Source organism: Zeus faber (assembly GCF_960531495.2).
Source record: "Zeus faber genome assembly, chromosome: 22".
NCBI classification, from domain to species: domain Eukaryota; kingdom Metazoa; phylum Chordata; class Actinopteri; order Zeiformes; family Zeidae; genus Zeus; species Zeus faber.
This window is the reverse complement of record NC_137209.1, coordinates 25,116,076-25,142,468: the sequence shown is the minus strand read 5'-3', so window position 1 is coordinate 25,142,468 and position 26,393 is coordinate 25,116,076. Positions and strand designations below refer to the sequence as shown.

The window sequence follows — 26,393 nt, the reverse complement described above, 5'->3', positions numbered from 1 at the left end:
ACCCCACTGGTGCCGGATGAAGCCATATGTCCAGCCGAGTCCTTCTCCGTGTTCCGTGGCGACAGAACGGGAGAGTCGGGGAAATCCAAAGGTGGAGGCGTCTGCCTAATGGTAAACAACCGCTGGTGTAACGCCAACAACACCAAATTCCTCTCCCACTCCTGTACGCTGAACCTGGAACAGCTGACCATCCTATGCCGTCCATTTTATCTTCCCTGGGAATTTAGCAGGGTCATTATTACAGCCGTTTATATCCCACCGCAAGCAGACACCGACGCAGCTCTGTCGGCTCTGTACAATGTGTTGTGCGGATTTCAGAACGGACATCCTGATGCGGCTGTGGTGGTGACTGGGGACTTTAACAGGGCCAACCTCAGAAAAGTTCTGCCTAATTTCCACCAACACATGACGTGTGCCACCAGGGGAGATAGAACTCTGGACCATTGCTACACACCGTAACAAGAACAGATACAAGACCGTCTTGCTCCCTGCGTTCGGGAAATCAGATCATGCCACGATCTCGCTGGTTCCTGTTTACAGGCCTCTGATCGCGCGAGAACTGGTGGTGACGAGGGAAGTGAAGCGGTCGACGGACCAATCCGAGGCTGCGCTTCAGGACGCTCTGACTGACATAGACTGGGACATGTTCCAATCAAGTTCAAGTGACGTCAGCGAGTTTACGGAGGTTGGAGTAAGTTTTGTAACTACGCTAGCGGATAATATCGTTCCCACGGTGAAAGTTTGGAGATTCCCAAACCAGAAACCATGGGTTGATAAATCCATCAGCTGCACTCTGAATGCTCGCACGGCCGCTTACAACGACGGTCTTGTATCTGGAAATATGGAGAATTACAAAGCGGCGTCGTACAATCTGCGGAGGGCGGTGAAGGACACTTAACGGACGTACAGGGAGACCGTGGAGCTACAGATGGAGCGGGGGGACACAAGACGCTTGTGGGAGGGGCTGCGAACAATAACAAACAACAAGTGCAGCGCATCCCGAGCCAACCAACTGAACTCCTTTTATGCGCGGTTCGAGTCTGGAAACAGCACCGCTAGCTCGCTGGCTAATTGGAGTCACACCGCTGGGGATGAGCGCGCACTCTCAGTGTCCGTGCATGAGGTCAAGAGGGCTCTGATGCGGGTGAACACCAGGAAAGCTGCGGCCCAAATGGCATATCTGGGCGAGTACTGAAGACCTGTGCTAACCAGCTAGCTCCGGTGTTCACTACAATATTCAACATCTCCCTGGCTGAATCAGTGGTCCCGTCCTGCTTCAAGAGGTCCACCGTCGTTCCTGTCCCGAAGATCGCCTCTCCTGCCTGCCTGAATGACTACCGTCCGGTGGCCCTCACCTCGGTGGTCATGAAGTGTTTCGAGAGGCTGATTAAGGATTACATCTGCGCCTCCCTCCCCCGCACCTTGGACCCGTAGTTCGCGTACCGGCAAAACAGATCCACGGATGACGCGGTCTCTCAGGTACCGCACACCACCCTCACGCACCTGGATGGCCAGAAGGGGGCCTATGTGAGAATGCTGTTCAGCGATTATAGTTCAGCTTTCAACACCATAGTCCCCACCAGACTGGCTGTCAAGCTGAAGGAGCTTGGACTGAATTCTCCGCTGTGCGCCTGGATCCTGGACTTCCTCACAGCCCGCCCCCAGGTGGTCAGGGTGGGGAAGCACATGTCAAGCTCCCTCACCCTGAACAGAGGATCCCCCCAGGGCTGCGTCCTCAGCCCCCTACTGTACTCCCTGTACACACCTGACTGTGTGGCCAGGTCCAGCTCCAACACCATCATAAAGTTTGCTGACGACACCGTGGTCGTGGGCCTGATCACCGACTGCGATTAGAAGGCCTACCGCGAGGAGGTGGCTGCCCTGTCACTCTGGTGCCAGGACAACAGCCTCCACCTGAACGTCGGCAAAACTAAGGAGCTGATTGTGGACTTTAGGCAAGGATCACAATCGAGGATGCACGCGCCCTTGGTGATTAATGGGACTTCTGTCGACAGGGTGAGCAGCTTCAAATACCTGGGAGTCCACATCACGGAGGACTTAACATGGACCGTACACACAGACACTGGTGGGAAAGGCGAGGCAGCGTCTTTACCACCTCAGGCAGCTGAGGAAATTCCGGGTCTCGGTGAGGATCCTCAAGTCCTTCTACTCTGGAGAAGTGGAGAGCATCCTGACAGGCAACATCACTGCCTGCTTTGGGAACTGTACTGCTCAGGACAGGTGGGCCCTGCAGAGGGTTTGTGCGTTCAGCTGAACGTACCACTGGAACTACCCTCCCCCCCTTGCAGGAGTTATACACCAGGAGGTGTAGTAGCAGAGCCCGCAGGATCATGAAGGATCCTCATCACCCCAACAACAGACTGTTCCAGCTGCTGCAGTCAGGCAAGCAGCCTCCGCAGTCACACAGCGAGAACAGAGAGACTGAGACGGAGTTTTTTCCCGCAAACCATTAGAACTGTCAATGCTGACCTCACCAGGGGTCCTCACTGAGCCATACAAATAGGCTCCACTACCTTCTGTACTGTATGTAGCATACTGTACCGCATACTGTCACTGTTCAGGGTTGTTCGTGATGCCGTATTGCTGCGTCGTACTGTTGTATACTGTGCTGTATTATCCCAAACACTACCTCACTTTATTCACATGCCACTTTAATGCACATATCTGTACATACATAATTGCCTATCCCATATACATAAGCATATTCCCTCTATCTATTCCATTTTATTGTATTTTATTTTATATATTTTTATTTTATTCTATAAGTATTCGACTTTCTGTATTATGTTTTAGGAGTCAGTTAGTTGGGCTATTAGAATCTTTTCCTAGGATATATTGTGTGTTATCACCGGGTGTGTTGCATTACATTTCACTGCATATATGTATGAAAGTATGTATATGTAAGTGACAAATAAAAATCTTGAATCTTGAATCTAAAGTAAAATGATAACTTGTTTCTATTATGGTCCCTTTCCAAGAAGACAGAGACCAAGGTCCCTGTACCATCACATGGGCTACATTAAAATATACCCTTATATTTAAAACTACAAAGCAAGTGAAAAGAAAAAATCCATCTAATAGCAAATTTCTGACACATCCCCTCTCCTTCCTCCATCAAACCATTAAGCATTTCAAAATAAGGCTACTAGTTATGCGTTTTTAAGGAATGAAAAGCATGACATATGCAATAATTGCAATTTATTATTATTACCATTACCATATTAGTATGGCAATGTTTTTTATTACTAATGCAACCACAAATGTATTATGTATTATTATACACAAATTACTGTATGTACAAACGTATACAGGTAGACGGCAAGCCAAACGTTACGTACAGAAAGGGACACGTCAACTGTACTGCGCATGTCTGCTGTGCTGCAGCGATAGATGAGTTCCTGGAATTTCGCACTTAAATTAAGTTAAATGGCTGAAATATAAAACGTGAATTGATATAAAAGCTGTTTTTCTATTTATTAATTGCATGGAGGCTGTTGTGGTGCTTGTAGCATGGAAGCCGATGGAGGAAAGATGCGCTCTCCCTCCAAGCCGTCATAGGTTGATGTGTGCGAAGGTTAATTCAGTTTTGAATACTGCAGACAATGTCTCAGACTATATTTATTGAAATACTCTTTTCGAAATGTTTTATTTAATTTTAAATAAGAATTTAAAGAGCCGCAACTCGTCATTAAAGAGCCGTGGGTTGAGTGTGAGAGACTGCTTGCTGTTGTGGTTGTGGGTTGGGCTGCGGCTCTCGGCCTTTGCTCTGGCTGCGTGGCTTCTCTGTGGCAGGTGCCCAGGGTGCTGGGTGTGGTGGAGGGGCCACATATCTGGTGGTATGCGGGCATCGGCGGGGGGATGGGGGGAGGTGATCGAGTGTTCTGCGCTGAGCACACTCAGCACTTGCGGTGGGATGGGCCTCATGGGGGGGCTTCGCTGGCTTGTCTGAGGGGCAGGCAGTTCAGTCAGGGCGTCGGTCTGTCAGCGTCAGCGTGGGACCTGGCTCTGGGTCTGCAGTCCGTACCTGGCGCCCCCGGCCCAGGTTCTGCGCCTGCGTCTTATGCCTACATGTGGAGATTGGTTGTATTTGTGTGCCTGAGGGGTGCGGGTATCTCCTCATGCTCTCTAGGACTGGGTTAAGTTTGTCGGGGCCAGGTATGTGGGTTGCTCCATGAGTTTCCTGCTTCTCTGGGGATTGGGGGTCTTCTGTTGCTGCAGGGTTGGGTGCTCGGGCTTTTCTGGGGTCGTGGAGTGTATGTACAGCTGCAGGAATAAGAGCTGGCTTCGGGGCCTTTTCTGCTGCATGGAGGCTACGATATAATACCGACCTCATACACCAGAACCAATTGGGACAAGTCACACACACACACACACACACACACACTACCAGCACCTGCTTTGAACAGACCCTAACGCCCTCCCTCTCCTTTTCTCCCTCCCAGCAAGAGGCCATGTGCCCAATTGCTGTTCCAGTTTTCCTGGACTTAATTAACTTTGTTTTGTCAATACACGTTTGTTTTTCCATGTACATGTTGTTTGTTTGTTTCTAAGTTTTTCGATGAACATGTTTGTTTGTTTCTATGTTTATGTTTTTCCATGTACATGTTGTTGTTTGTTTCTATGTTTGTTTTTCCATGTACATGTTGTTTGTTTCTATGTTTATTTGTCTCACCCAGGGTGGTCTCCCCTCTTGGAGTAGTAATGATGATTAGTTGTTTAAAGACCAAAACATGGTAAGATGGTTCTCTAAAAAGGGGGGTTGGTGGTGGTTGTGTGTAACAACAAGCTGTGCTCTGGTCCATCCACAGGACAGAATAATTGCAGCAGTTGTTGATGATTAAAGAATGAATAAAGAGTTGCATTGCAGGTTGAGAAGTTGAACTCCATTTGCAGACTAACTCTGTCCTAGATACAATGGAACAAATACTCTGTGTTGTATGCCCAGCATGCTGACAGCACAGGGTAAAAAAAAAAAAAATCTATATAATATTCTGCCGGACAAAGGGGTGTGGTAAAGCCCCGGCTGCAGACGACAGCACAGTCCCCTTTCCCGCGGCCACCAAGCTGCCTCGAAGCGGCGCTGATTGGTCTGACTCGAGGCAGGGAGATACCTTAATGTTTGACTGTCTTGCAGAGGGGATGGGCACACAGGCTCGTCATCAGCCCAGCAGCGGAATGCCATTTCTCCTGCGCCCGAGTTGATTATTATTAACTTCATTGTTATAATAATCATAATTTTGTTATTTATACTTGTGACCAGCATACCTTATTGTTTAGGGTGACAATAAAGCCCACTGACCAGGAGCCAGCCGGAGGACCAGGCCCGCATCCAACCCCAGGACCCACGTGGGATTCGCCAGGTCTGCAGTCCATTACGGTACCTCGGAGTGGAATGTCCTGGGGGGCGCTACGTCCGTCCCCAGGACTCACGCAGGATTCACCATGACCCCAGCCCGTCCAGATGCCCCAGAGGACAAGGTCCAGGGGGTTGCTACATCCGACCCCAGGACCTACCCAGAATTCGCTGGGTTCTGTGGTGTCGTGAGACGCTCTCTCCCCTTCCCGAGCTGTCCCCTCTCTCTGAACCCTCAGTTCCCAGGGCGGTGCTGCCACGGGAAGTCAGTGAGCTGCGCAGACATCTGGGCAGGGGTGCGAACACTGCGGGCGGCCCAGCCACAACAACCACAACTGTCCTCGGATGGAACTAGACCAGGTGGTCCCAGTCGCCGGCCCACCGTGTCGTTCCCCCCCGTCGAAAAGGGGCCTTCTAAATGCCGTTAAGGCTACAAAGGGGTAGACATCAGGCTTTGCTGAACCCGGGCTGGTGGTCCAGCAATGCTTGGTCTGACCCGGGGCTTTTGTGCAGGCGTCACAGGTAGAGGTTTGTTGTGTGCATGGGGATATTCACATGTATCCGATGGTCCGGTTCTAAATTCGTTACAAGGGAAAAAAGCATAGGGTAGAGGCTGCGTTTAGTTCCCGCCTGTCGCACTGCCTGATTGTAGGACTGGAGGATCCCCCCAGGTCCCTTTAACCTTCCTTATCGACGATTTTCCACTGGAGCAGTCGCGAGGCAACACCCTATAGGGGGCCTTTGAGGGGGTAGTCAAAATCGATGTCTTATTGACGCGCCCAAACGCCGTGCTCACTCACCTGTAATTTTCGGTTATTACATTACATTACATTACATTTAGTCATTTAGCAGACGCTTTTATCCAAAGCGACTTACAATTATTCAAACACCGACGGACGCAGCCATCAGGAGCAATTAGGGGTTAAGTGTCTTGCTCAAGGACACTACAGCATGCTAGCAGGAGGAGCCTGGGATCGAACCAGCGACCTTTGGATTACTAGACGACCAGCTCTACCTCCTGAGCTACCATCCCCTATATTAGGGACAAGTTATATCGAGTGCGCCCTGACACTCAGACAGGAGAGGATATAACCCAGTTGTTGGTGCCGAAGAGCCGCCAGGCACTCTTCCAGGCGGGCATTTGAGCAGATGTATGTAAATGGTGTGCTGCGTGTCCTGAGTGTCAGTTAATCAACACTCCGGCTACGCCAAGAGAGCCGTTGAGGCCCTTCCCCCGAGTTGAGGTCCCATTTGAAAGACTCGGTATGGACCTCATCGGGCCGTTAGACTGCAGTACCCGCGGGTATCGTTTTGTGTTAGTCCCAGTGGACTATGCAACCCGGTACCCAAAAGCAGTGCCTTTGCGCAGTATTACGGCCAAAAGTGTGGCGCAGGCGCGGTTTCAGGTCATCTCCTGAGTCGGGATTCTGAAGGAAATCCTGACCGACCAGGGTACTACCTTTATGTCACGTACACTTCAGAAACTTTATGAGTTACTGGGCGTCCGCTCTATTCGGACCAAAGTTTACCATCCCCAGACCACCGGCCTGGTGGAGCGCTTTAATAAAATGCTGAAAAACATGATTAGAAAGTTTGTTCACGACGATAGCCGTAATTGGGACAAGTGGTTGGACCCCTGTTGTTTGCGGTGCGGGAGGTTCCCCAGGCCTCCACAGGATTTTCTCCCTTTCAACTCTTCTTTGGTTGCAGACCCCGTGGGGTGCTAGAACTAATAAAAGAAAGCTGGGTGGAAGGTCCTAGCACCAGTAAGAATGAAATACAGTATTTTATGGACCTGAGAGCAAAGTTACACGTACTGGTTTGGCTGTTATCGCGGGACAATTTGCTCAGGGTTAGGGTTACCTTATTGTTTAGGTGACAATAAAGACTCTCGCCATGTTGGCGCACCATGGCCAGAAAGACTCCGTCTCCCTCCGTAAACCCTTACATGTGGGCAGAGACCCCCACAATTATCTATCTATAAATATTAATACATCAACACACTTATTGTAAATACACTGTGACAAATTTACTTAGTTAGGGTTGCTAGCCAGGTCTCTCTCCTGACATTTGAGATTGGACTGTCAGTATTTTCTAGATTATAAATCAAGGAAATAAAGGATGCACCTAACCCTAACACCAATCAAAATGTACTACTCATTGAATGACTGACTGAACCCACCAAGAAGAACACAATGACAGAATCTTCGCGCAAACATCAACGTTTTCATATATTTATGAATTTTCACAAACAAAGAATCCAACAGTTCGAGGGTCCATACAACAAAACATTATCCCACTCAAAAATTCCACTCTGGGTTTTCTTAATTTGTGGCCCAAGGAAAAAAAAATTTTTAAAAATGCGTTCTGATTAGTTCGTGGAGGTAAAGAAGTTTCAATTCAGTTCGGTGCTTAACGAACAACCAACCTAATTAAAAAAAAAAAACCTTTCAGAAAAAATAAATTGTTTTTCACACTCACAGAGTCAGTCAGTCAGTGGAAGAACCCGGTTGGGTTTTACTGCTGGGTTGTGAGTGAGTGACGAGCGTGGGTGATGGATGAATAAACTCTTCACAAGGGATTTTATAATCTCACGTCTATGTTTTAGTGGCTGCAGCATTAAAACAAAACAGCTCTCGTCTCCCCGGGCTCCTCAAAATCCTGAATGATATAACACGGAAGAGAGTTGAATTGTGGAACGAACTGGGAACTAATCAGTAAGTTGGACTTGGACTACTTGGACTTAGTTTCACTACTCGAGTTGCATCTTCAATAAATGTTATAGAGCCAAAGCGTCACAAAAGCTTTTTAAAGCCTTGAACATCCCCTGATCTGCATTTAAAACATCTGTGTTGAAGTCACCAATCATTATCAAATTGACTATTGACTTAAAATGATTATATTGTAGTATGTGTAGTTTATCACTAGTATTAGTAATACAATTAATTATTTACTGTAATAACTATCATTTAATAGAATAATAAACTATTTCCTGTATTAACTTTACTTTAATGGAATAATAAACTATTTCCTGTAATAACTTTAATTTAATAGAATAATAAACTATTTCCTGTTATTTATGTTAAACTGAGTCTTCCATTGTATTTTCTATGTAGAGCCACCAGATGGCGCCACCAGCTCGTGTTAGCATGTAGCAGAGTGATAGGAGGGACACGTATCAAAGTTGTATTTTCTGGACAACAGGAGATGAAAGAAAGAAAGAAAGAAAAAAAGAATTGAGCAGTTCAGAACATACCTGAGTACTTCAGAAGCTTCTTGATCTCTGTGGAACAGAAGGAAAGAATAAGAACAGAATAATAGAAGAAGAAGAGAAGAAGAGATGGAGGTGTGGTCCTACCACTGTCAGCCAGTTTGTCCACCTGGCGGCTCAGTGCTGCCCCCAGCTGGAGGAGGACCCTCCTGGTGACACCCAGGCTGATGTCAGAGGGAACAGTGGTTCCAGACCAGTCCCTGACGGATGGAGGGATGACCAGGGACGGGAAACCCTGTGGAGGAATGAGGGACACATCAAAACCTGGATCTAAACCTCTACCCCCCCCCACCCTAAACCTCCACCACCTCCATCCTAACCCTCCACCACCACTCCCTGACGGATTGAGAGATGACCAGGGACGGGAAACTGTGTAGATGAAGAAATAACACATTAATACCTGGGTATGAATCGCAACTACATCCACCCGAAACCTCCACCACCTTAGCTCTCCACCAACTCCACCCTAAAGTTCCAGCACCTGCACCCAAAAACTCCACCAAAACTCTTCCCCGCCCTAACTGTCCACCATCTTCACCCAAAACCTCTCTCACCTCCACCCCAAACCCCCACCCTAACCCTCCATCAACTCCAGCCTAAATCTCCACCGCCTCCACCATAACCCTCCACCACCTACACTCTAAAGCTCCACCCTCACCATCCACCCCCTACATCCTAACTCTCCACCACCTCCACCCTACAGCTCCAGCCTAACCCTCCACCACCTCTACCCTTAATGTCCACCACCTCCACCCTAATGCTTCACCACCTCCACCCTCACCCTCTAGCACCTCAACCCTAAACCTCCACCTTTAACACCCAACCTTAACCTCCACCCTGAACCTCCAACCCAAGCACCAGTTCCTGATGGGTGGAGGGAAATCCATGTGGTGTTGTACTACAGCTGACATCAGAAAGGAGGATCCTTAACCCCGGGTGTCAGGCCTCTACCTGGAGGAAGTGGATGTGGTCTGAGCGGCCGAGGTTCTCCAGGTCCTGGTTCCTGGTCGACAGCTGGTGGATCTCCTGCTGCAGGTGGGTGATCAAGTCCTGGGCTCGGGTCTCCACCCGTCTCTGCTGCTCCTGGATGGACTGCAACAGCTCCTCCTGAGCCTCCACAACACAGCGCTGCAGCTCGGACAAGACCTGCACGCCGTCCTCCACCTCCCGCCGGGCGCTGGCCTGCGGGAGGAGGAGGTGGTTAGTGGTCTGGAGATCAACCAGTCCAAGGACTTCCCCTTCCAGGTGGAGGACTCACCCCCCCCCCCCCCACCCCTCCCTTCCAGGAATTGGACCCCCCCCACCCTTCCAGAAGGAGGACTCTCCTTTCGTTGACTTGTGTTATTGTTATTTATTCATTCCAGGTGCTTTACATGTGGTTGTTGCTGAATCAGATTCACCCAAAACTGCCTCAAATAACTAATCTACAAATGTATAAACAACAGTAGAAGCAACCTCGGACGTGTTGCTCCTTCGGACGTGTTGCACACGCTGTACACAAATCCTTTTGCAATTTTTGTCACAGTTGCTCATGCTGTTCAGGCAGCAGCTGTTTGTATCATCTGCTCTGAGGAATCCTACATTCTGATTAGTCTCATCAACCAGTCACTTATCTGTGAATAACTTCGCTGGCTGTTTGTAATGACTGTTGCCACCGCAACCACTTCTTTTGGTTTCACCTCCCGTGTATCACTCCACATGCTAATGCCGATGCTAGCTAGTGCAGCCATATGGTGGCGCTACATAGAAACTGCAACGTCCAGCTTTGCAATGATAACAGGAAATAGATTATTATTGGTCGTATGAGGACTGACCTTGTGGAGCTCCACCGAGTGCTTGATCTGCTCCACCTTCTGCAGCCGCTCTTGGATCATGTGCTGGACCTCCACCTCTGTCCGCTTCAGCTGCGCCTGCAGGATGTCCAGCAGCAGGAAGTACTTTTATCTGAGTATTTCTAATTGAAGCTCACATACCTTGTAGACTAAACCAAACCTCCTGCTCACCTTCTTTTCGGTCCACTCCCTCTCCACGGGAACAGTGTAGTGCGCCCGGTGGTCGGTCTCCGTGCACAGAACACACACACAGCTCTGGTCTTTCTTGCAGAAGAGCTCCAGGAGGCGCTGGTGCTTGGGGCACATACGCTCCTCCATGTTGGCCAGCGGCTCCATTAGCTGGTGCTTTGTGAACCTGACAGCATGGGAGCGCAAGTGCTCCTCACAGTAAGAGGTGAGGCACACCAAGCAAGACTTGAGGGCCCGGGGCCGCCCCTCACCCAGGCACACATCGCAGAGGACCTCCTCCCAAGGTTCGTAGGCGGGGGAGTGCGGAGGGGCTATTTGGGGGGAGGGTGGAGGAGAGGTTTGCGACGGAGGAGCTTTCGGGGGAGCCTTCGGGGGCGAGGTCGTGGAACGTGAAGGTGCCACCACACCTGATGGAGACGGAGATGGGGGACGGGAAGTTTGGGGAGCAGGAGGTGGAGGCTCCAGCTGTGGAAGCTCCTCCTGCAGACCCAAGAAGGGCCTCTTCTCCTTGGACTCCTCTTTCTTCCTCCTCTCCAGCTCCTGCCTTTCCCTCAGCTCCTTGGGGTCCTTCTCCAGGAGTCTCTCCTCATCCTCCTCCCTCCTCCTCCTCCTTTCCATCGTCCACCTCTCCTCGTCCTGCTCCTCCCCCCTCAGCCGGATCTCCTTGAACTGCTGGGCGATGTCCCTCAGGACAGTGTTGACGCTAATATCCGGCCTCTGGTGGAAGCTCTTCTTGCACATGGGGCACTGTAGTAGGGGGCTGCTCCTCCAATATCCAACAATGCAGCAGTGGCAGAAGTTGTGTCCGCAGGCGATGGACACGGGGTCAGTGAAGACGTCCAGGCAGATGGAGCAGTGGACCTGCTCCTCAGAGAGGTTTCCAGGGGCCGCCATGCCGGCTCGGCCCAGAGCCAGAGACATCCAGGGCTTCTGCTCCTGAGGAGAAAGTAACGAAGAAGCGGGAGTCTCAGATTTGCACTAGAAGGAAGATTAAAGCGAATCCAGGTCTAAGCGAAGCTTGGATTACATTTTTGAAATAATGGGCGTGGCCTCCAGGTGGACGAGGTTTATCTGCACTAAGAGCAGCACCAAAACCAGACAGAAGGAGCACACTACTGCATAAATTCAGGACTTCATGATCGAGAACTAATTAATTTCAGTTAAAGTAGCCTCTCAGAAAGTATTTTGAAATTCTGGATTAATTTAAGTAGGATTAGCTTTGTCGTCCTGTCTGCCGAACTGTCCCCATGGACCAATAGTCTCCAGAATCAGAGTCCTATGGTTTGAAATAACATCTAATCTGGAAAAAAAAACCTGAAATAACAAATGATATGGAATAAATATCTAACCAGAAATAATGTCTAATCTGAAATAACAAATTATATGGAAAAACCATCTTATCTGAAAAATGATATAGTCTGAAATAACATATCACCTGGAATAACATCTCATCTAAAATAACCACTCATCTGGAAAAACATCTAATCTGAAATAATATATAATCTGAAATAACAAATTATGTGGAAAAAACATCTGATCTGAAATAACATCTAATCTGGAATAACATCTACTCTAAAAATAACATCTAATCTGGAAAAAAAAACATCTAATCTGACATAATAGAACCGATGATATGGAAAAAAAACATCTAATCTGAAAAAAAAACAGTATGAAATAACAACTAATGTGGAAGAACATCTAATCTGAAATTATATATGATATGAAATTATATATTATCTGGAATAATATATCATCTGTAAACAAATCAAACTAAATGTGAAATAAAGACAAATTCTAAATTAAAACTGACTTTTAAGAACTAATGTTTGGAAAACTGAATTCAAATCTTTTTAAAGGACCTGCAGACACCTACTAATAGAGAACTGCACGACTACTATAAACTTGAACTTGTTTTGCAGATTAACTAGTTGAGAAGATTAACAAATGTCTTAGATTAATCAGTTTAACAGATTAACCAGTTTAGCGGATTAACTTCTTTAGCAGAATAACCAGTTCGACAGAAAATAAACAGTTTATCAAATTAACCAGTTCAACATTTTAACTAGTTTAGTATATTAACCAGTTAAACAGATTACCTGGTTCAACAAATTCACTAGCTCAACAGATTAACTAGTTCAACATATTCACGAGTGAAACAGATAAACTTGTTCAACCAATCAACTAGTTCAATAGATTATCCACTTAAATAGATTAAATAGTTAAATTTATTAACTAGTTTATTAGATTAACTAGTTCAACCTATTAAATAATTCAACATATTACCTACTTCAGTAGATTAACTAGTTCAACTGATTAACTAATTGAACAGATTAACAACTTCAACAGTTTAACAACTTTAACAGATGAACTGGTTCAACATATTACCTAGTTCAACGAATTTACTAGTTGAACCGATTAACTAATTCAACCGGTCAACAAGTTCAACAGATTGACTTGTTCAGCATATTAACTAGTTTAGTAGATTTAGTAGTTCAACAAATTAACTAGTTCAACAGATTAACTACTTCAACAAATTAAGTAATTTAGTATATAACTATTTCAACAGATTCACTGGTTCAACACATTAACTAGTAAACATATTAACTAGTTCAGCATATTAAGTAGTTCACCAGATCAACTTGTTTAGTAGATAACTTGTTTAACATATTAACTAGTTTAACAGATTGACTGGTTCACCATATTAACTTGTTTAGTAGATTACAGTGGTACCTGGACTTAGGACTGCATCTACTCACCACTAATCCAAGATACCAGCAGTGATAGTCACCAACATTTGTATCCACTTGCGACCGACTGCTCCAAGATACAACCGTGGAAATTTGCAGTTGGCGCATCGGCGGCCAGTCAGCAGTCAGTCAGCAGTCAGTCAGCAGCCAGTCAGTCAGCAGTCAGTAGTCAGTCAGCAGTCAGTCAGTCAGCAGTCAGCCAGTCAGCAGTCAGTCAGTCAGCAGTCAGTCAGTCAGCAGTCAGCAGTCAGTCAGTCAGCAGTCAGTCAGCAGCCAGTCAGCAGCCAGTCAGTCAGTCAGCAGTCAGTCAGCGGGCGACCTCCATGGTGTGTGCACGTAGTTGGTGGCTTATGGATATTTCTTTCATATTTACTGTGTTTGTTCTGTGTTTTTTGTTTATTTTCACCCTTCGTGATTTCCTCATTTACATGGAAAAATTGCTTTGACATACGACTGTTTTAACATACGACCGTTCTTATAGAAGGAATTACAGTCGTAGGTCGAGGTACCACTGTACTAGTTCAACAGATTCAGTGGTTCAACAAATTAACCAGGTCAACAAATTAACTAGTTCAACAGATTCATCAGTTCAACATTTTAATTAGTTTCATAGATTAACTAGTTCAACTCATGAAATAGTTCAACAGATTAACTTGTTTAGTCGATTTACTAGTTCAACAAATTCAGTGGTTCAACAGATTAACAAATTCAACATATCTGGTTCAACAGATTAACTAGTTCAAGAGATTACCTAGTTTAGTTGATTAACTAGTTCAACAGATGACTCGTTTAGTAGATTAACTAGTTCATCTGGTTAGCTAGCTAAACTGATTAACTAGTTAAACCTATGAACTTGTTCAACCGATTAACAGGTTCAACGGATTAACTATTCAAACAGATTTACAAGTTCAACAGATTGTCGTTTTGTAAATTTACTAGTTCAAAATATATATTAATTCAACCGATTTACTCATCAAACAGATAGAATAGTTCTGTATTAGTTAGTAACTAATTCAACAGATTTATGAATTGAACAGATTGAGTTGTTCAATATATGAACTTGTTTAGTAGCTAGTTAGAAACTGATTAGTAACTGACTGAGCGTAACTGGTTCAACAAAACTAATTAACATAACATAACATTAACTAGTTAAGTAGATTAACTCGTTCAACATATTAACTAACTCAGTAGATTAACAAATTCAACAGATTAACTGGTTCAACAGATTAACTGGTTCAACAGATTAACTCGTTAAGAAGATAAACTAGTTCAACAGATGAACTGGTTCAGCATATTACCTAGTTCAACAGATTAATTTGTTAAGTAGATAAAGTAGTTCAACATATTAACTAGTTCAACATATTACCCGCTTTAACATATTAACTCATTACGTACATTCAGTAGTTCAACAGATTAACTGATTAAACATATTAACTAATTCAGGAGATTGACTGGTTCAGCATATTATCAGGTAACATATTGGAAAGTTCAACAGATTGACTAGTTCAACGGATTCAGTGGTTCAACATATTAACTAGTTCATGAGACAAAGTAGTTCAACATGTTAACTAGTTCAACATATTAACTAATTCAACAGATTGACTGGTTCAACATATTAACTAGCTCAAATGATTAACCAGTTCAAAATATTAACTAGTTCAACAGCTTTGACTGGTTCAAAATATTATGTAGTTCAACATATTAACTAGTTCAACAGATTTAGTTTAGATTCAGTTAAGTACATTTACTAGTTCAAAAGATCAGTGGTTTAACATAACTAGTTTGGTAGATTAACTAGTTCAACAGATGAACTTGCTCAACAGATTGACTGGTTCAACATATTAACTAGTTAAACATATTAACTGGTTAAACATTAACTAGTAAGACATTAACTACTTCAACATATTAACTTGTCCAACATATTAATAGCAAAAAATATTAACTAGTTCAACAGCTTTGACTGGTTCAAAATATTATGTAGTTCAACATATTAACTAGTTCAACAGATTTAGTTTAGATTCAGTTAAGTACATTTACTAGTTCAAAAGATCAGTGGTTTAACATAACTAGTTTGGTAGATTAACTAGTTCAACAGATGAACTTGCTCAACAGATTGACTGGTTCAACATATTAACTAGTTAAACATATTAACTGGTTAAACATATTAACTTGTCCAATATATTAATAGCAAAAAATATTAACTAGTTCAACATTAACTAGTTGAACAGATTAACTAGTTCGAAAGATAAACTAGTTCAACACATTAACTGGTTCAACGTATTAAGTTGTTCAAGATATTAACTAGTTAATCAGATTAACTCGTTCAACATATTAACTCATTAAATAGTTCCACAGATTAACTGGTTCAACACATTAACTACTTAAACATACTAATTCAACATATTAACTCGTTTAGTAGATTAAGTAGTTAGAATATGAACTATATTAGTGTATTGTTATGACTGTATGTTAGCGGGGCGTACCCATCCATATAAGGCTGCTAGTTAGCATGGCGCTAACTCGTGGTTATATTTGAGACTTTATTTTTAGATGTTTGTGGACTTTCACTGATATCTTGTCTCATCTACTCCTCTGTTCTCTTCTTTCCTCTCATCTTCTCTTCCTTTCCCTCCTTCTCCTTCCTCATCTTTTTCATTCACTTCTCTTCCCCCTTTCTCGAACCTTCTGTCCTTCGCTGTGAACAGACTTCCAGAGATGTAGCGAGAGCCAAGTGTGACGTCACAATCCCACCCTTAAAACCAACAAAACTAAAAACTAAGTGACGGCAGAAAGACGGAGCAAGGGATGAAAGAAAAACATCACTAAAAATCAGGGAATGAAAGAAAAGAGTGAGACGAGAAGAAATAAGAGGAGACGACAAACCTGAGAGCAGCTGCTGCAGGATCCGCACACACACTAAATATACCCTGGCTCTGCCCCTTCGGCCCAGATGCAACGTTACCCCCTTTAAAAACTTTATTGAAAAGCTCAGTGTTCAAGTTCATTGTAATAAACGAACAGATTATGCATTTAAAAATACTATTTAAATAAATTAAAACAATTAAACACTTCCTGAGGATCCTTCCAAGTTTGAGGGGGAACAAAATAATTTTTTTTATATTTTTTTTTGCACTTTAAATTTTCGAATATTTCATAATGTAGTTATAGATTTCGATCTAAGATCCGGTTTTAACTCATAAAACAAAAGATGAACCTTAAATAACTTCTCAGTTATGATCTGATCCCACCTGCAGCCATGCATCGTTCCAACACTGTTAGCATGCAGAACCCCCCCACACACATCTAAAATATTTTTTTTAGATATTTCATAAAATCCGGTATTTTATGCAATTTAATATTGTATCCTTCATAGTTATAGTATTTTACATCTCCTTCATTAAACGAAGGGAGTGTGTTCGGTGCCCCCTGGTGCTCCATGCTGCACAGCACCACATTCGTTCACTTCTAAGGCCCTTGGAGGTGACCTCTTGTGCTTTTCCTTATTTCCTGTCATATAGACACAATGTTCAATGTAGCATGTTGATTTTAGGCGTGGTCCAAGTGTCAAATAATGAGGTCAACTCATGAGAAAGTAAAGTCTTTGAACAAAACGCTCAGACTTGTTCTACGTCATAAGGTTGTCTGCTCCATCCGCTGCCTTTCTCCAAACACACCCCATAAAAACAGTGTTTTTATTGTAGATGTAGGATGTATTGACATGAATGGCGGTGCGCTGTCCGTGTCCCACAAGCTTGGAGCACGGCAACCAAAGTGGAACAAAGTTTGGAATGAGGCTGCAGACGTCCGATGATGCAGAGACAAGGTGGATTTTTTTCTCCTCTGGTTTGTTGACAAAGTTACAGAGTCAACGCAACGGAACCAGGAAGTAAAGCTCAAACCCCATTGGCTCACAGAACTAGGGATCTCAGGAGGGTGGCTCCTCCCACTAAACAGAGCGTCCTGGAACAAGAGGGTTATGAGGCATGTTCCAATGACTAGAATGTTCAGCAACAAACCTCAAAAACATGTTTTGGGAACCTCAGACACCGATATTAACTGTGGAAAAGGGAGCATAAGAGATCCCTTTTAAAGAAGCAACACAGAAGGATCAAAACAACAACTCTATTTTTTAAGTTTTATGACTTTGGGTTGATTTTTATCATAAATCATATAAACTTAACTATACGATGCGGAGGTGCGCCTCCATAACAATTCCTTCTATCCTAATATTTTTTTAAAAAGGGTTACGAAGACTTCAATCACAACATTTCAATTTGGTAAGTATTCTTCATTCGAAGAATATTACTTAATTCGTCAGCCCGGGTACACATGGGGCATTTTTTATTTTTTATTTTTATTTGTTTCATTCAAATAGAAAACCGAGCAATTTTCTAATTGCCATATTTATATTATATCTGCTTGGCTTGGAAGAAAGATGGCTCTGATCTGAGCTGTGTAATCCTGTGTAAGGATGAGGTGGTATGGTTCACTTTAGGGGTGTCTCACATGGTATTACAAGGTTCTTCCAGGCATGACTATAGGGTGGTGTGTGGCAGGCGGAATTGCCACAGTATAGTAATGTTTATGATAACAGGTAAGTAGGCAAGGGCAGTTATTTACAGGTAAGTAACGTTGTATAAATGGTTCGACCCCTCCAACCTATTATTTTCACCTCCTTTGGGGGGGGTCCAAATCTTAATTAGGGGGATCAGACCCCTCCGATCCCCACAGAATTCGAACCATGGTCTTAGGTTAAAGGCCAGCACCAAACACTTCATGGTGCTGCAGGTGAAACGTTGACAAATTTGCAGCGAAGATGAAAGGTAAAGTCCAGTTTTTAGGAGAAATTTCACAGGAGCTAGCCTAGCAGATCCCATCTGCCACCAAGCTTTGAGCTAACACTGTTAGCTTCAGATGCACCTGGAGGAAACTGTTGTGGACCTTCTGGGAAGGAAGAAAATGTCCCGAAAAAATTTAGTTTCCTTTAAAAGCTGCAGGGATGTTTGTTGCAGCTGATGACCGGCAGGGCGGCATTACGTGGTGGGTGAGGGGTTTATGTTGCAGCTGATGACCAGCAGGGCGGTGCTACGTGGTGGGTCAGGGGTGTTTGTTGCAGCTAATGACCCGCAGGGCGGCGTTTTGTGGTGGGTCAGGTTTGTTCGCTGCAGCTGGTGACCAGCAGGGCGGTGCTACGTGGTGGGTCAGGGGTGTTTGCTGCAGCTGATCACCGGCAGGGCGGCGCTACGTGGTGGGTCAGGGGTGTTTGCTGCAGCTGATGACCAGCAGGGCGGCACTGCGTGGTGGGTCAGGTTGGTTTGTTGCAGCTGATGACCAGCAGGGCGGCGCTGCGTGGTGGGTCAGGTTGGTTTGTTGCAGCTGATGTCCAGCAAGGCAGCGCTACATGGTGGGTTAGATTGGTTTGTTGCAGCTGATGACCAGCAGGGTGGCACTGCATGGTGGGTCAGGTTGGTTTGTTGCAGCTGATGACCAGCAGGGTGGCACTGCATGGTGGGTCAGGTTGGTTTGTTGCAGCTGATGACCAGCAGTGCGGCGCTGCGTGGTGGGTCAGGTTGGTTTGTTGCAGCTGATGTCCAGCAAGGCGGCGCTACATGGTGGGTTAGATTGGTTTGTTGCAGCTGATGACCAGCAGGGTGGCACTGCATGGTGGGTCAGGTTGGTTTGTTGCAGCTGATGACCAGCAGGGTGGCGCTGCGTGGTGGGTAAGGTTGGTTTGTTGCAGCTGATGTCCAGCAAGGCGGCGCTACATGGTGGGTTAGATTGGTTTGTTGCAGCTGATGACCAGCAGGGCGGCACTGCATGGTGGGTCAGGTTGGTTCGCTGCAGCTGGTGACCAGCAGGGCGGTGCTACGTGGTGGGTCAGGGATGTTTGTTGCAGCTGATGACCGGCAGGGCGGTGCTACGTGGTGGGTCAGGGGTGTTTGCTGCAGCTGATAACTGACAGGGCGGTGCTACGTGGTGGGTCAGGGGTGTTTGCTGCAGCTGATGACCAGCAGTGCGGCGCTGCGTGGTGGGTCAGGTTGGTTTGTTGCAGCTGATGACCAGCAGGGTGGTGCTGCGTGGTGGGTCAGGTTAGTTTGTTGCAGCTGATGTCCAGCAAGGCGGCTCTACATGGTGGGTTAGATTGGTTTGTTGCAGCTGATGACCAGCAGGGTGGCACTGCATGGTGGGTCAGGTTGGTTTGTTGCAGCTGATGACCAGCAGGGCGGTGCTTTGTGGTGGATCAGGGGTGTTTGTTGCAGCTGATGACCAGTGGGGCAGTGTTCTTCCCGTCCTGGACCAGGCAGGGACTGAAGATGGGTTGCAGGCCTTCGCTGAAGGTGTCGAAGAATGTATAGAGGTGGAGGCGCACCTTGGCATCATAGAAGGCCACCTGGCCACCCTCGTAGTCCAGGAACACCGCCACCTTGTGAGGCAGCGAGGGTAGCGCCAGCGGCAGCCGGGTGGAGGCGGAGACCAGTGCCTTCACCTCGCCGTTTTTCAGCCACAGGCACCAGAAGCCACCCTCCGGGCTCAACTTAATGTCACCCTTGCGGCGGGCAGAGGCGCTGGCCACGCCCAGAGTCCAGGCCGTCTTGTGGCCCACTTCTACCTCCCAGTAGTGACGCCCTGCCCCCAAAAGCTCGCGGCCCAGCACAAAGAGGGCGGGGCTGAAGCGCTGCGGCCCATCTGACTGCGACGCCTTGCGCTCCTCATAGCGGACCTGCCGCCCGTCCTCCGAGACCACCAGGTTCCTCTGGGCCGTGGCAGGGTCCAGGACCACCTCACCTAAGGGCAGGGGGAGCAGTTGTCAAGAGGAACAGTAGTCAATGGTCAGGGGTCAGTTCCAAAGGCTTTGGAGGTAATCCTAACAATGCTAAAGACAATGTCATAAAGAAATTCCAGCAATCAGTGTTTTAACGTCGAAACATGATCAGATCAGTGGGAGTCGCCCCTGAAGCAGATTGCGCCAATCGACTTCCGATGATCGATCAATAACGTTCAGGTTAAAAAAATACAATCGATATCCAAGTATTACAAAGTAGAAGTAACTTAATGCCTGGAGGATAAAGGTCCAAAGGTTCACTCACTGGAATAGTTCTGCAGCTTCCGGAGCTCTGGGGGAGGGAGACAGACAGAAGGTCAGATATACTTAGAAGTGTAAACATAGTTTTCTAATTCCTGTTTAACTCTGATCTACAACTCACTCTTCAACTAGAGCCAGTGCCTTGCTTAACAGCAAGCTGCCGTGAACGAAAAAATTACACAGGATGTGATAGAAATAAAACAGGAAGTGAGAATAATATTATAAAAATGTCTGTCCTATTGGAACAATGCGTTTTATATTATATTATGTACAGTATAATAATATCATGTTATAGATACAGTCATATTGAATTTAATGTGTAACACTATGTTATATGTAATATTATACGGTAAAACTAGTACTTGCTCCACCTTTCCCGTGGAGTCTCTTCAGCTCCGCCTGCAGCTTCTCCACCAGGCCACTGACGGAGGTCCGGATGGAGCCCAGGTACAGGTCGCTGCCCACAACCACCCCCGACAAATCAATGGGCTCTGGGGGCGGAGCAATGCCAGATACCTTCTGAAGGAAGTGAGTGAAGGTTCAGTGCTACATGCTAACTGTGTTAGCTCAAGGCATGGTGACAAAGGGGATCGGCTAGCGTAGCTTCCCTGTCCACCTCGCAGGGGGCAGTGCACTACTACGACATGGTAGGTACCTGCAGGAACAGAACTTTGTCCTGGGTGTGTGCCAGCGTGTCCAGCTCGATGCAGCTCCGCCGCATGGCACTCAGCTCGTTCTCCAGGCTGCGCGCTACTTCCTGGGCCTGAGACTCCGCCTCCCGCTGCCGCGCCGCGATTTGCTCCACAAGCTCTGCCTGGCTCTGCTCCAGGTGGCGCTGCAACTCAGCAAACACCAGCCAGCTCTCCTCCAGCTCCCTCTGGGCGTTGGCCTGAACATTGAATACTATTACTACAGGTACTAGGACCACTACTACTACTGTAGTGGTACTAGTACTACTACAAGTACACCAGCTCTGCTCCAGCTCCCACTGAGCGTTGGCCTGAACAATAAGTACTATTAGTACTTCTAATACTACTACTCGTACATCAGCTCTGCTCCAGCACCCTCTGGGCGTGGTCCAGCTCCTTGTCATGTGACTAATGGCGACTGAATGCTTGTGGTAGAATCGGCTGAAGGCGTCGACAGGAAACCAGATGTAATGCGATGCCTCAGTGTCGCATTCCGCAGATCGTCATGTTTCCTCACGCCAGTACTGTGCTGGCGTGTGAGTGTGAGTGCTGCAGGTGGAGCAATACTTCCTGTTACCTGTTCACCGGTCGCACCGGTCCCACCAGTTGCACCAGTCACAGGGTTGCATGTGACAAAACACATATTGTTTATCTGCAGAGAAGGACGTTTTTTCATGTTGCAGCAAATACCAGGAGTAAAAGCCTGAGCCTCTACAGTTTAGGTGACCGTACCAGGCAGGAAGATACAGTATAAAGTTCAAACCCTCTCAACAAGAGTTCTGTATACTAGTTATAATATCCGTTGACTAACAGTAGAAGTACACCGGTACCATTGGCACAGCGTGCCACATGTGCGCGATTCCTATTTAATCCATGTTAGTGCACTGATGGCGCTCCACCTGTCATGTCAGCCGTTCGGTGTTAGCGTGGAGCCGCGAAGCATTTCTATATTTTTGCGCGAGAGGTCAATGTTTGTTTTCAACTGCGTGCAGCTACGCAGCCTTTTCAATAGAAACAGGAGATAAAACTACACAGAGAGAGTGTGTGTGTGTGTGTGTGTGTGTGTGTGTGTGTGTGTGTGTGTGTGTGTGTGTGTGTGTGTGTGTGCGGCGGGGGCCGTGGTTCAAGTTTATTGTTATAATGTGGATAAGTTCATGTGATTGGAGGAGGTCGTACAGGATAGTATGGACGGAGAGGAAAGAAGGAAGTGAGGAGAGTGTCTGGTGCGAGTGGATGGAGAGAGTGTCTGAAGATAAGTCTGAGAAGTTCTTTTGACTTGGGCCACATTGAGTTAGTTTGAAGGGGCTTAGTGTGGGCCGCACAGGCAGCTTCACCAAAAGGGTGTCTTCTCTGTAGGAGGCTAACAAAGGCCAATTCATCAGCATACTTAAACAATCAAAAATGTTTCTCATTGATCATAAATTCAATAGTAAAAAAAAAAGAGAATAGCACAGGGGAAAGAACTACAAGAGCCAAAAGATAAGATACGAGAAACAATAAGAGATGAACCGATGAAATAAGAGATGAACAATAAGAGATGAAAAATAAGAGATAAAAGATAAAGCATAGGATGATAAAAGATAAGATATAAGAGATAAAGATAAGAGAAATGACAAAACATAGACAAATGATAAGAGTTACGAGTAAGGCCTGACCTTGAGCAGCTTGATGGATTGTTTGATTTCCTCCAGTTTTTTCATTCGTTCTTTGATCAAATGCTTCAGCTCCAATCTCTTCTTCCCCAGGTTACTCTGAAGGAACAGAATGAAGGTAAAAAAAAAAGCAGGGCACTCCCCCACAGGAAGTGCTTCTGCTGGAAAAACAATCATTCACTGAAATGACAGAAAGGGAATAGAGGAGCTAGGCTAGCTGATCCCCCTGCAGCCCTGCATTTAGCTAAGCTAATCAGTTAGGATGTAGCCTCACCATCTTCTTCTTCCACTCACGCTCGGTGGAGACTACCTCGTGCGAACGGTGTGTGGACTCGCTGCACGCAGAGCAGATGCAGGCATGGTCGGTGCGGCAGTACACCTCCAGGAGGCGCTCGTGCTTCCTGCAGATCTTCTCCTCCAGGTGGAAGGTGGGCTCGATGAGGCGGTGGGAGGTTAGGGTCTTCACCTGGAGAGAGGGGGTACGAGCGAAGGAAGGAAGATTGTTAGTCTATAGTTCTCCTGTGGGGAGAAGTCCACAGGAGAACATTAGACTAACAATCTTGTCCTTTTGTTTTTGATATAATATGCACTCTGGTGGTCCAGACCTTTTTGTGGTGCCTCAGATGGACCTCGCAGAACGACCCGGGACAGTTGACGCAGGACTTGTGCGCCTTCACCTTGCGTCCGATGCAGGCGTCGCAAGGCACCTCACCGTCCCGGGCAAACTCCCCAGTGTCAGACGCTGGGGAGGGGCGCTGGCAGGACCCGGGGCTTGAGGTGAGGTCGAGAGTGGACCCCTGTGGCTCCAGCAAGTCCTGGAACTGGGAGCAGATCTCAGCCAAGACCCGGTTGACGCTAAGCTCGGGCTTCCTCGAAAAGTTCTTCTTGCACATGGGGCACAGCAGCTTTCGACTATGGCTCCAGAAGCCCTCCAGACACGCCTTGCAGAAGCTGTGGCCACAAGGGGTCGACACCGGGTCCACAAACACCTCCAGGCAGATAGAGCATTGGAACTGCTCCTCACTGAGGCCCCTCGCCCCTGGGGGGCTGGCAACACCTGGGGGAGGGGGCAAGGTAGGCAACAAGAGGGCCAAGGGGTGGGGTAGGGTAAGATAGATAAGGCAGATCATCCAATTATTGGATTTAGCACCGATCACAGTGCAACAAGCGTTCTAACTTCATCAACTAGAAGAAAAAACTGAATGGATGAGGGGGAGGATCCGGTTATCCTGGAATCCCTCATTGGGGTTAGAATGAGAGGGAGGATCAGCTCATCCTGGAACCCCTTATTGGATTTAGGATGAGGGGGAGGACCAGCTCATCCTGGAACCCCTCATTGGGGATAGGATGAGGATCAGCTGGTTATGATGAGGGAGGTCAGCCGGTTAGCATTAGGATGTGGGGTGACTAGCCTCTCCTGACAAGCCATGGTAAGTAGCCTGCTCCCGACCAAGCTAGTCACTCATTACTCATTGTTTACTTATTGTTTTACTTTCTGGTATAATTTTACTTTTCTCTTATCATTTTACATTTCTCTTACCTATTATGTTGTCAAGCATCGTAGTTGCAAACTAATGTTATTCTACATTTTATTTATTATTATTCTCCTTGGCATTTTTCGTGCTCAAGGTATCTGGAAAACGACAACCGCTGAACCCATGGACATGGTTAAAATTTGTTCTATATCGATCTACATTTGGAGCAGGAATTAGTGAAAAGCAGACAAATCTACTGGAAGTAGCAGAACTTGTGGAGTGGACGCTTGGTGACATCATCCATTTTGTCATATACTGTATGTCCAGGCTTCGCGATGAGTGATATGAACATGCCTGATAAACACATCGCAAAAGACTGAAACGCGATGAATAAGAATGGACTGCATTCTTGGACTGTATTTACAAAGCTTAAAACACGCCCCACATTCACACATCGATGACGGCAGCAGCCGTGCAAGGGCACACCGGCTCATCAAGCGCAGTTAGGGGTTCAGTGTCTTGCAAAATGACACTTCAGCATGCTACCAGGAGGAGCCGGGGATCAAACAGGCAACCTTCGATAGGGAGCGGTAGCTTCCTATCAATGACAAATAGCTGTATTTAATAAATCATTTTTTTTAATCTGAGAGCGTGGACTCGTTCTCTGTTAAGATTGGACGCGGAGCTGACACATGGCTCTCTTTTGAAAGCTTTCTAAAACCGGAAGTCATGGCGCATTCACGAAACTTGGGGATGGTAGCTCAGGCGGTAGAGCTGGTGGTCTAGTGATCTAAAGGTTGCTGGTTGGATCCCAGGCTCCTCCTGCTAGCATGCTGTAGTGTCCTTGAGCAAGACACTTAACCCCTGATGGCTGCGTCCGTCGGTGTTTGAACAATTGTAAGTCGCTTTGGATAAAAGCGTCTGATCAATGCAATGTAATGAAACTTAGAAAACTCTGAAGAATTTTCTTATTCTTATCTAATTTTCTCAATTTTTTTTGTTGAGGTTAGAAATAATTGTATTATTAGTTCTCTTACTTATTGTTTCTTGTTATTTTACTTATTGTTTGACTTTTCTTATTGTTAAGCTTCTTGTTTCTTGTTATTTTACTTATTGTTTGACTTCTTATTGTTTAGCTTCTTATTGTTTTTTGTTATTTTACTTCTATTTCCTTCATTAACTTATTGTTTGACTTTTTTCTGATTGTTATTTTACCTATGGTTTTACTTTTCCCTTCTTTAACTTATTGTTTGACTTCTTAATTATTGTTTCTTGTTATTTTACTTTTCTCTTTCCTTCTCTAACATATTGTTTTACTTTTCTCTTACCTTCCTTAACTTATTGCTTGATTTTTCTCTAACAAAATGTTTCTTGTTATTTGACTTATTGTTTTACTCAAACCTCCTCCGTCCCTGAGTTGTTAAAACTTCTGGAATGTGGAAACTCATGTTTGAAAGAAAACAAGTCTTCAGTACTACAGAGTATTTAGTACTACAGAGTATTCAGTACTGAAAGACTAACTCCACTAATGTTGATATTATTCCTTCAGTAAGGTTAGTGTGGTAGTACCACAAAATGTTCCGACAGTATTCAGATAAAATACTATACTTATTCCCGGGTGGGAATTAAAATTATTATATTACTCACAATATATTCTATAATTTAGTATTCTAAATTTGAACAAAGTATCTGTCACTGTAAAATAAAAGTAGAATAAAGTCAAACACAGTAAAACAGTACAAGAAAGTATAATAAAGTCAAACACAGTAAAACAGTACAATAAAGTCAAACATTATAACACAGTAGAATAAAGTATAATAAAGTCAAACACAGTAGAATAAAGTATAATAAAGTCAAACACAGTAGAATAAAGTATAATAAAGTCAAACACAGCAGAATAAAGTAAACAGGTTGAACTCACTCTGCATGTTGAGTTTGAGGAGCTGGAGATAAAGGACGATTCCACTGAAAAGCTGCAGGTGTGGACCAGGAAGTGAAACTAACCATGCTCCACCCTTCAGGCCATGCCCCGCCACCTGACCTGACCACGCCCACTACACACATTAACCCTGTGCTACCG

At 45.6% G+C, this 26,393-nt stretch overlaps 1 protein-coding gene across 1 annotated transcript in view; it reads right to left on the bottom strand.

Moving 5' to 3' along the window:
• Nucleotides 1-24,397, bottom strand: part of LOC307247473 (uncharacterized protein) — a gene marked incomplete at its 5' end in the record, with an annotated part of 26,524 nt that extends 2,127 nt beyond the window's left edge. Inside the window, 14 exons of the mRNA XM_080023625.1 lie at nt 8,631-8,657; nt 8,733-8,880; nt 9,597-9,827; nt 10,460-10,555; nt 10,649-11,602; nt 16,074-16,165; nt 19,672-20,199; nt 20,502-20,528; nt 20,869-21,016; nt 21,153-21,386; nt 22,842-22,937; nt 23,113-23,304; nt 23,429-23,895; nt 24,379-24,397. Coding sequence (XP_079879751.1) covers nt 8,631-8,657; nt 8,733-8,880; nt 9,597-9,827; nt 10,460-10,555; nt 10,649-11,602; nt 16,074-16,165; nt 19,672-20,199; nt 20,502-20,528; nt 20,869-21,016; nt 21,153-21,386; nt 22,842-22,937; nt 23,113-23,304; nt 23,429-23,895; nt 24,379-24,397 — 3,259 coding nt within the window. The remainder of the gene's footprint in view (nt 1-8,630; nt 8,658-8,732; nt 8,881-9,596; nt 9,828-10,459; nt 10,556-10,648; nt 11,603-16,073; nt 16,166-19,671; nt 20,200-20,501; nt 20,529-20,868; nt 21,017-21,152; nt 21,387-22,841; nt 22,938-23,112; nt 23,305-23,428; nt 23,896-24,378) is intronic.
• Between the last annotated feature and the right edge of the window lie 1,996 nt (nt 24,398-26,393).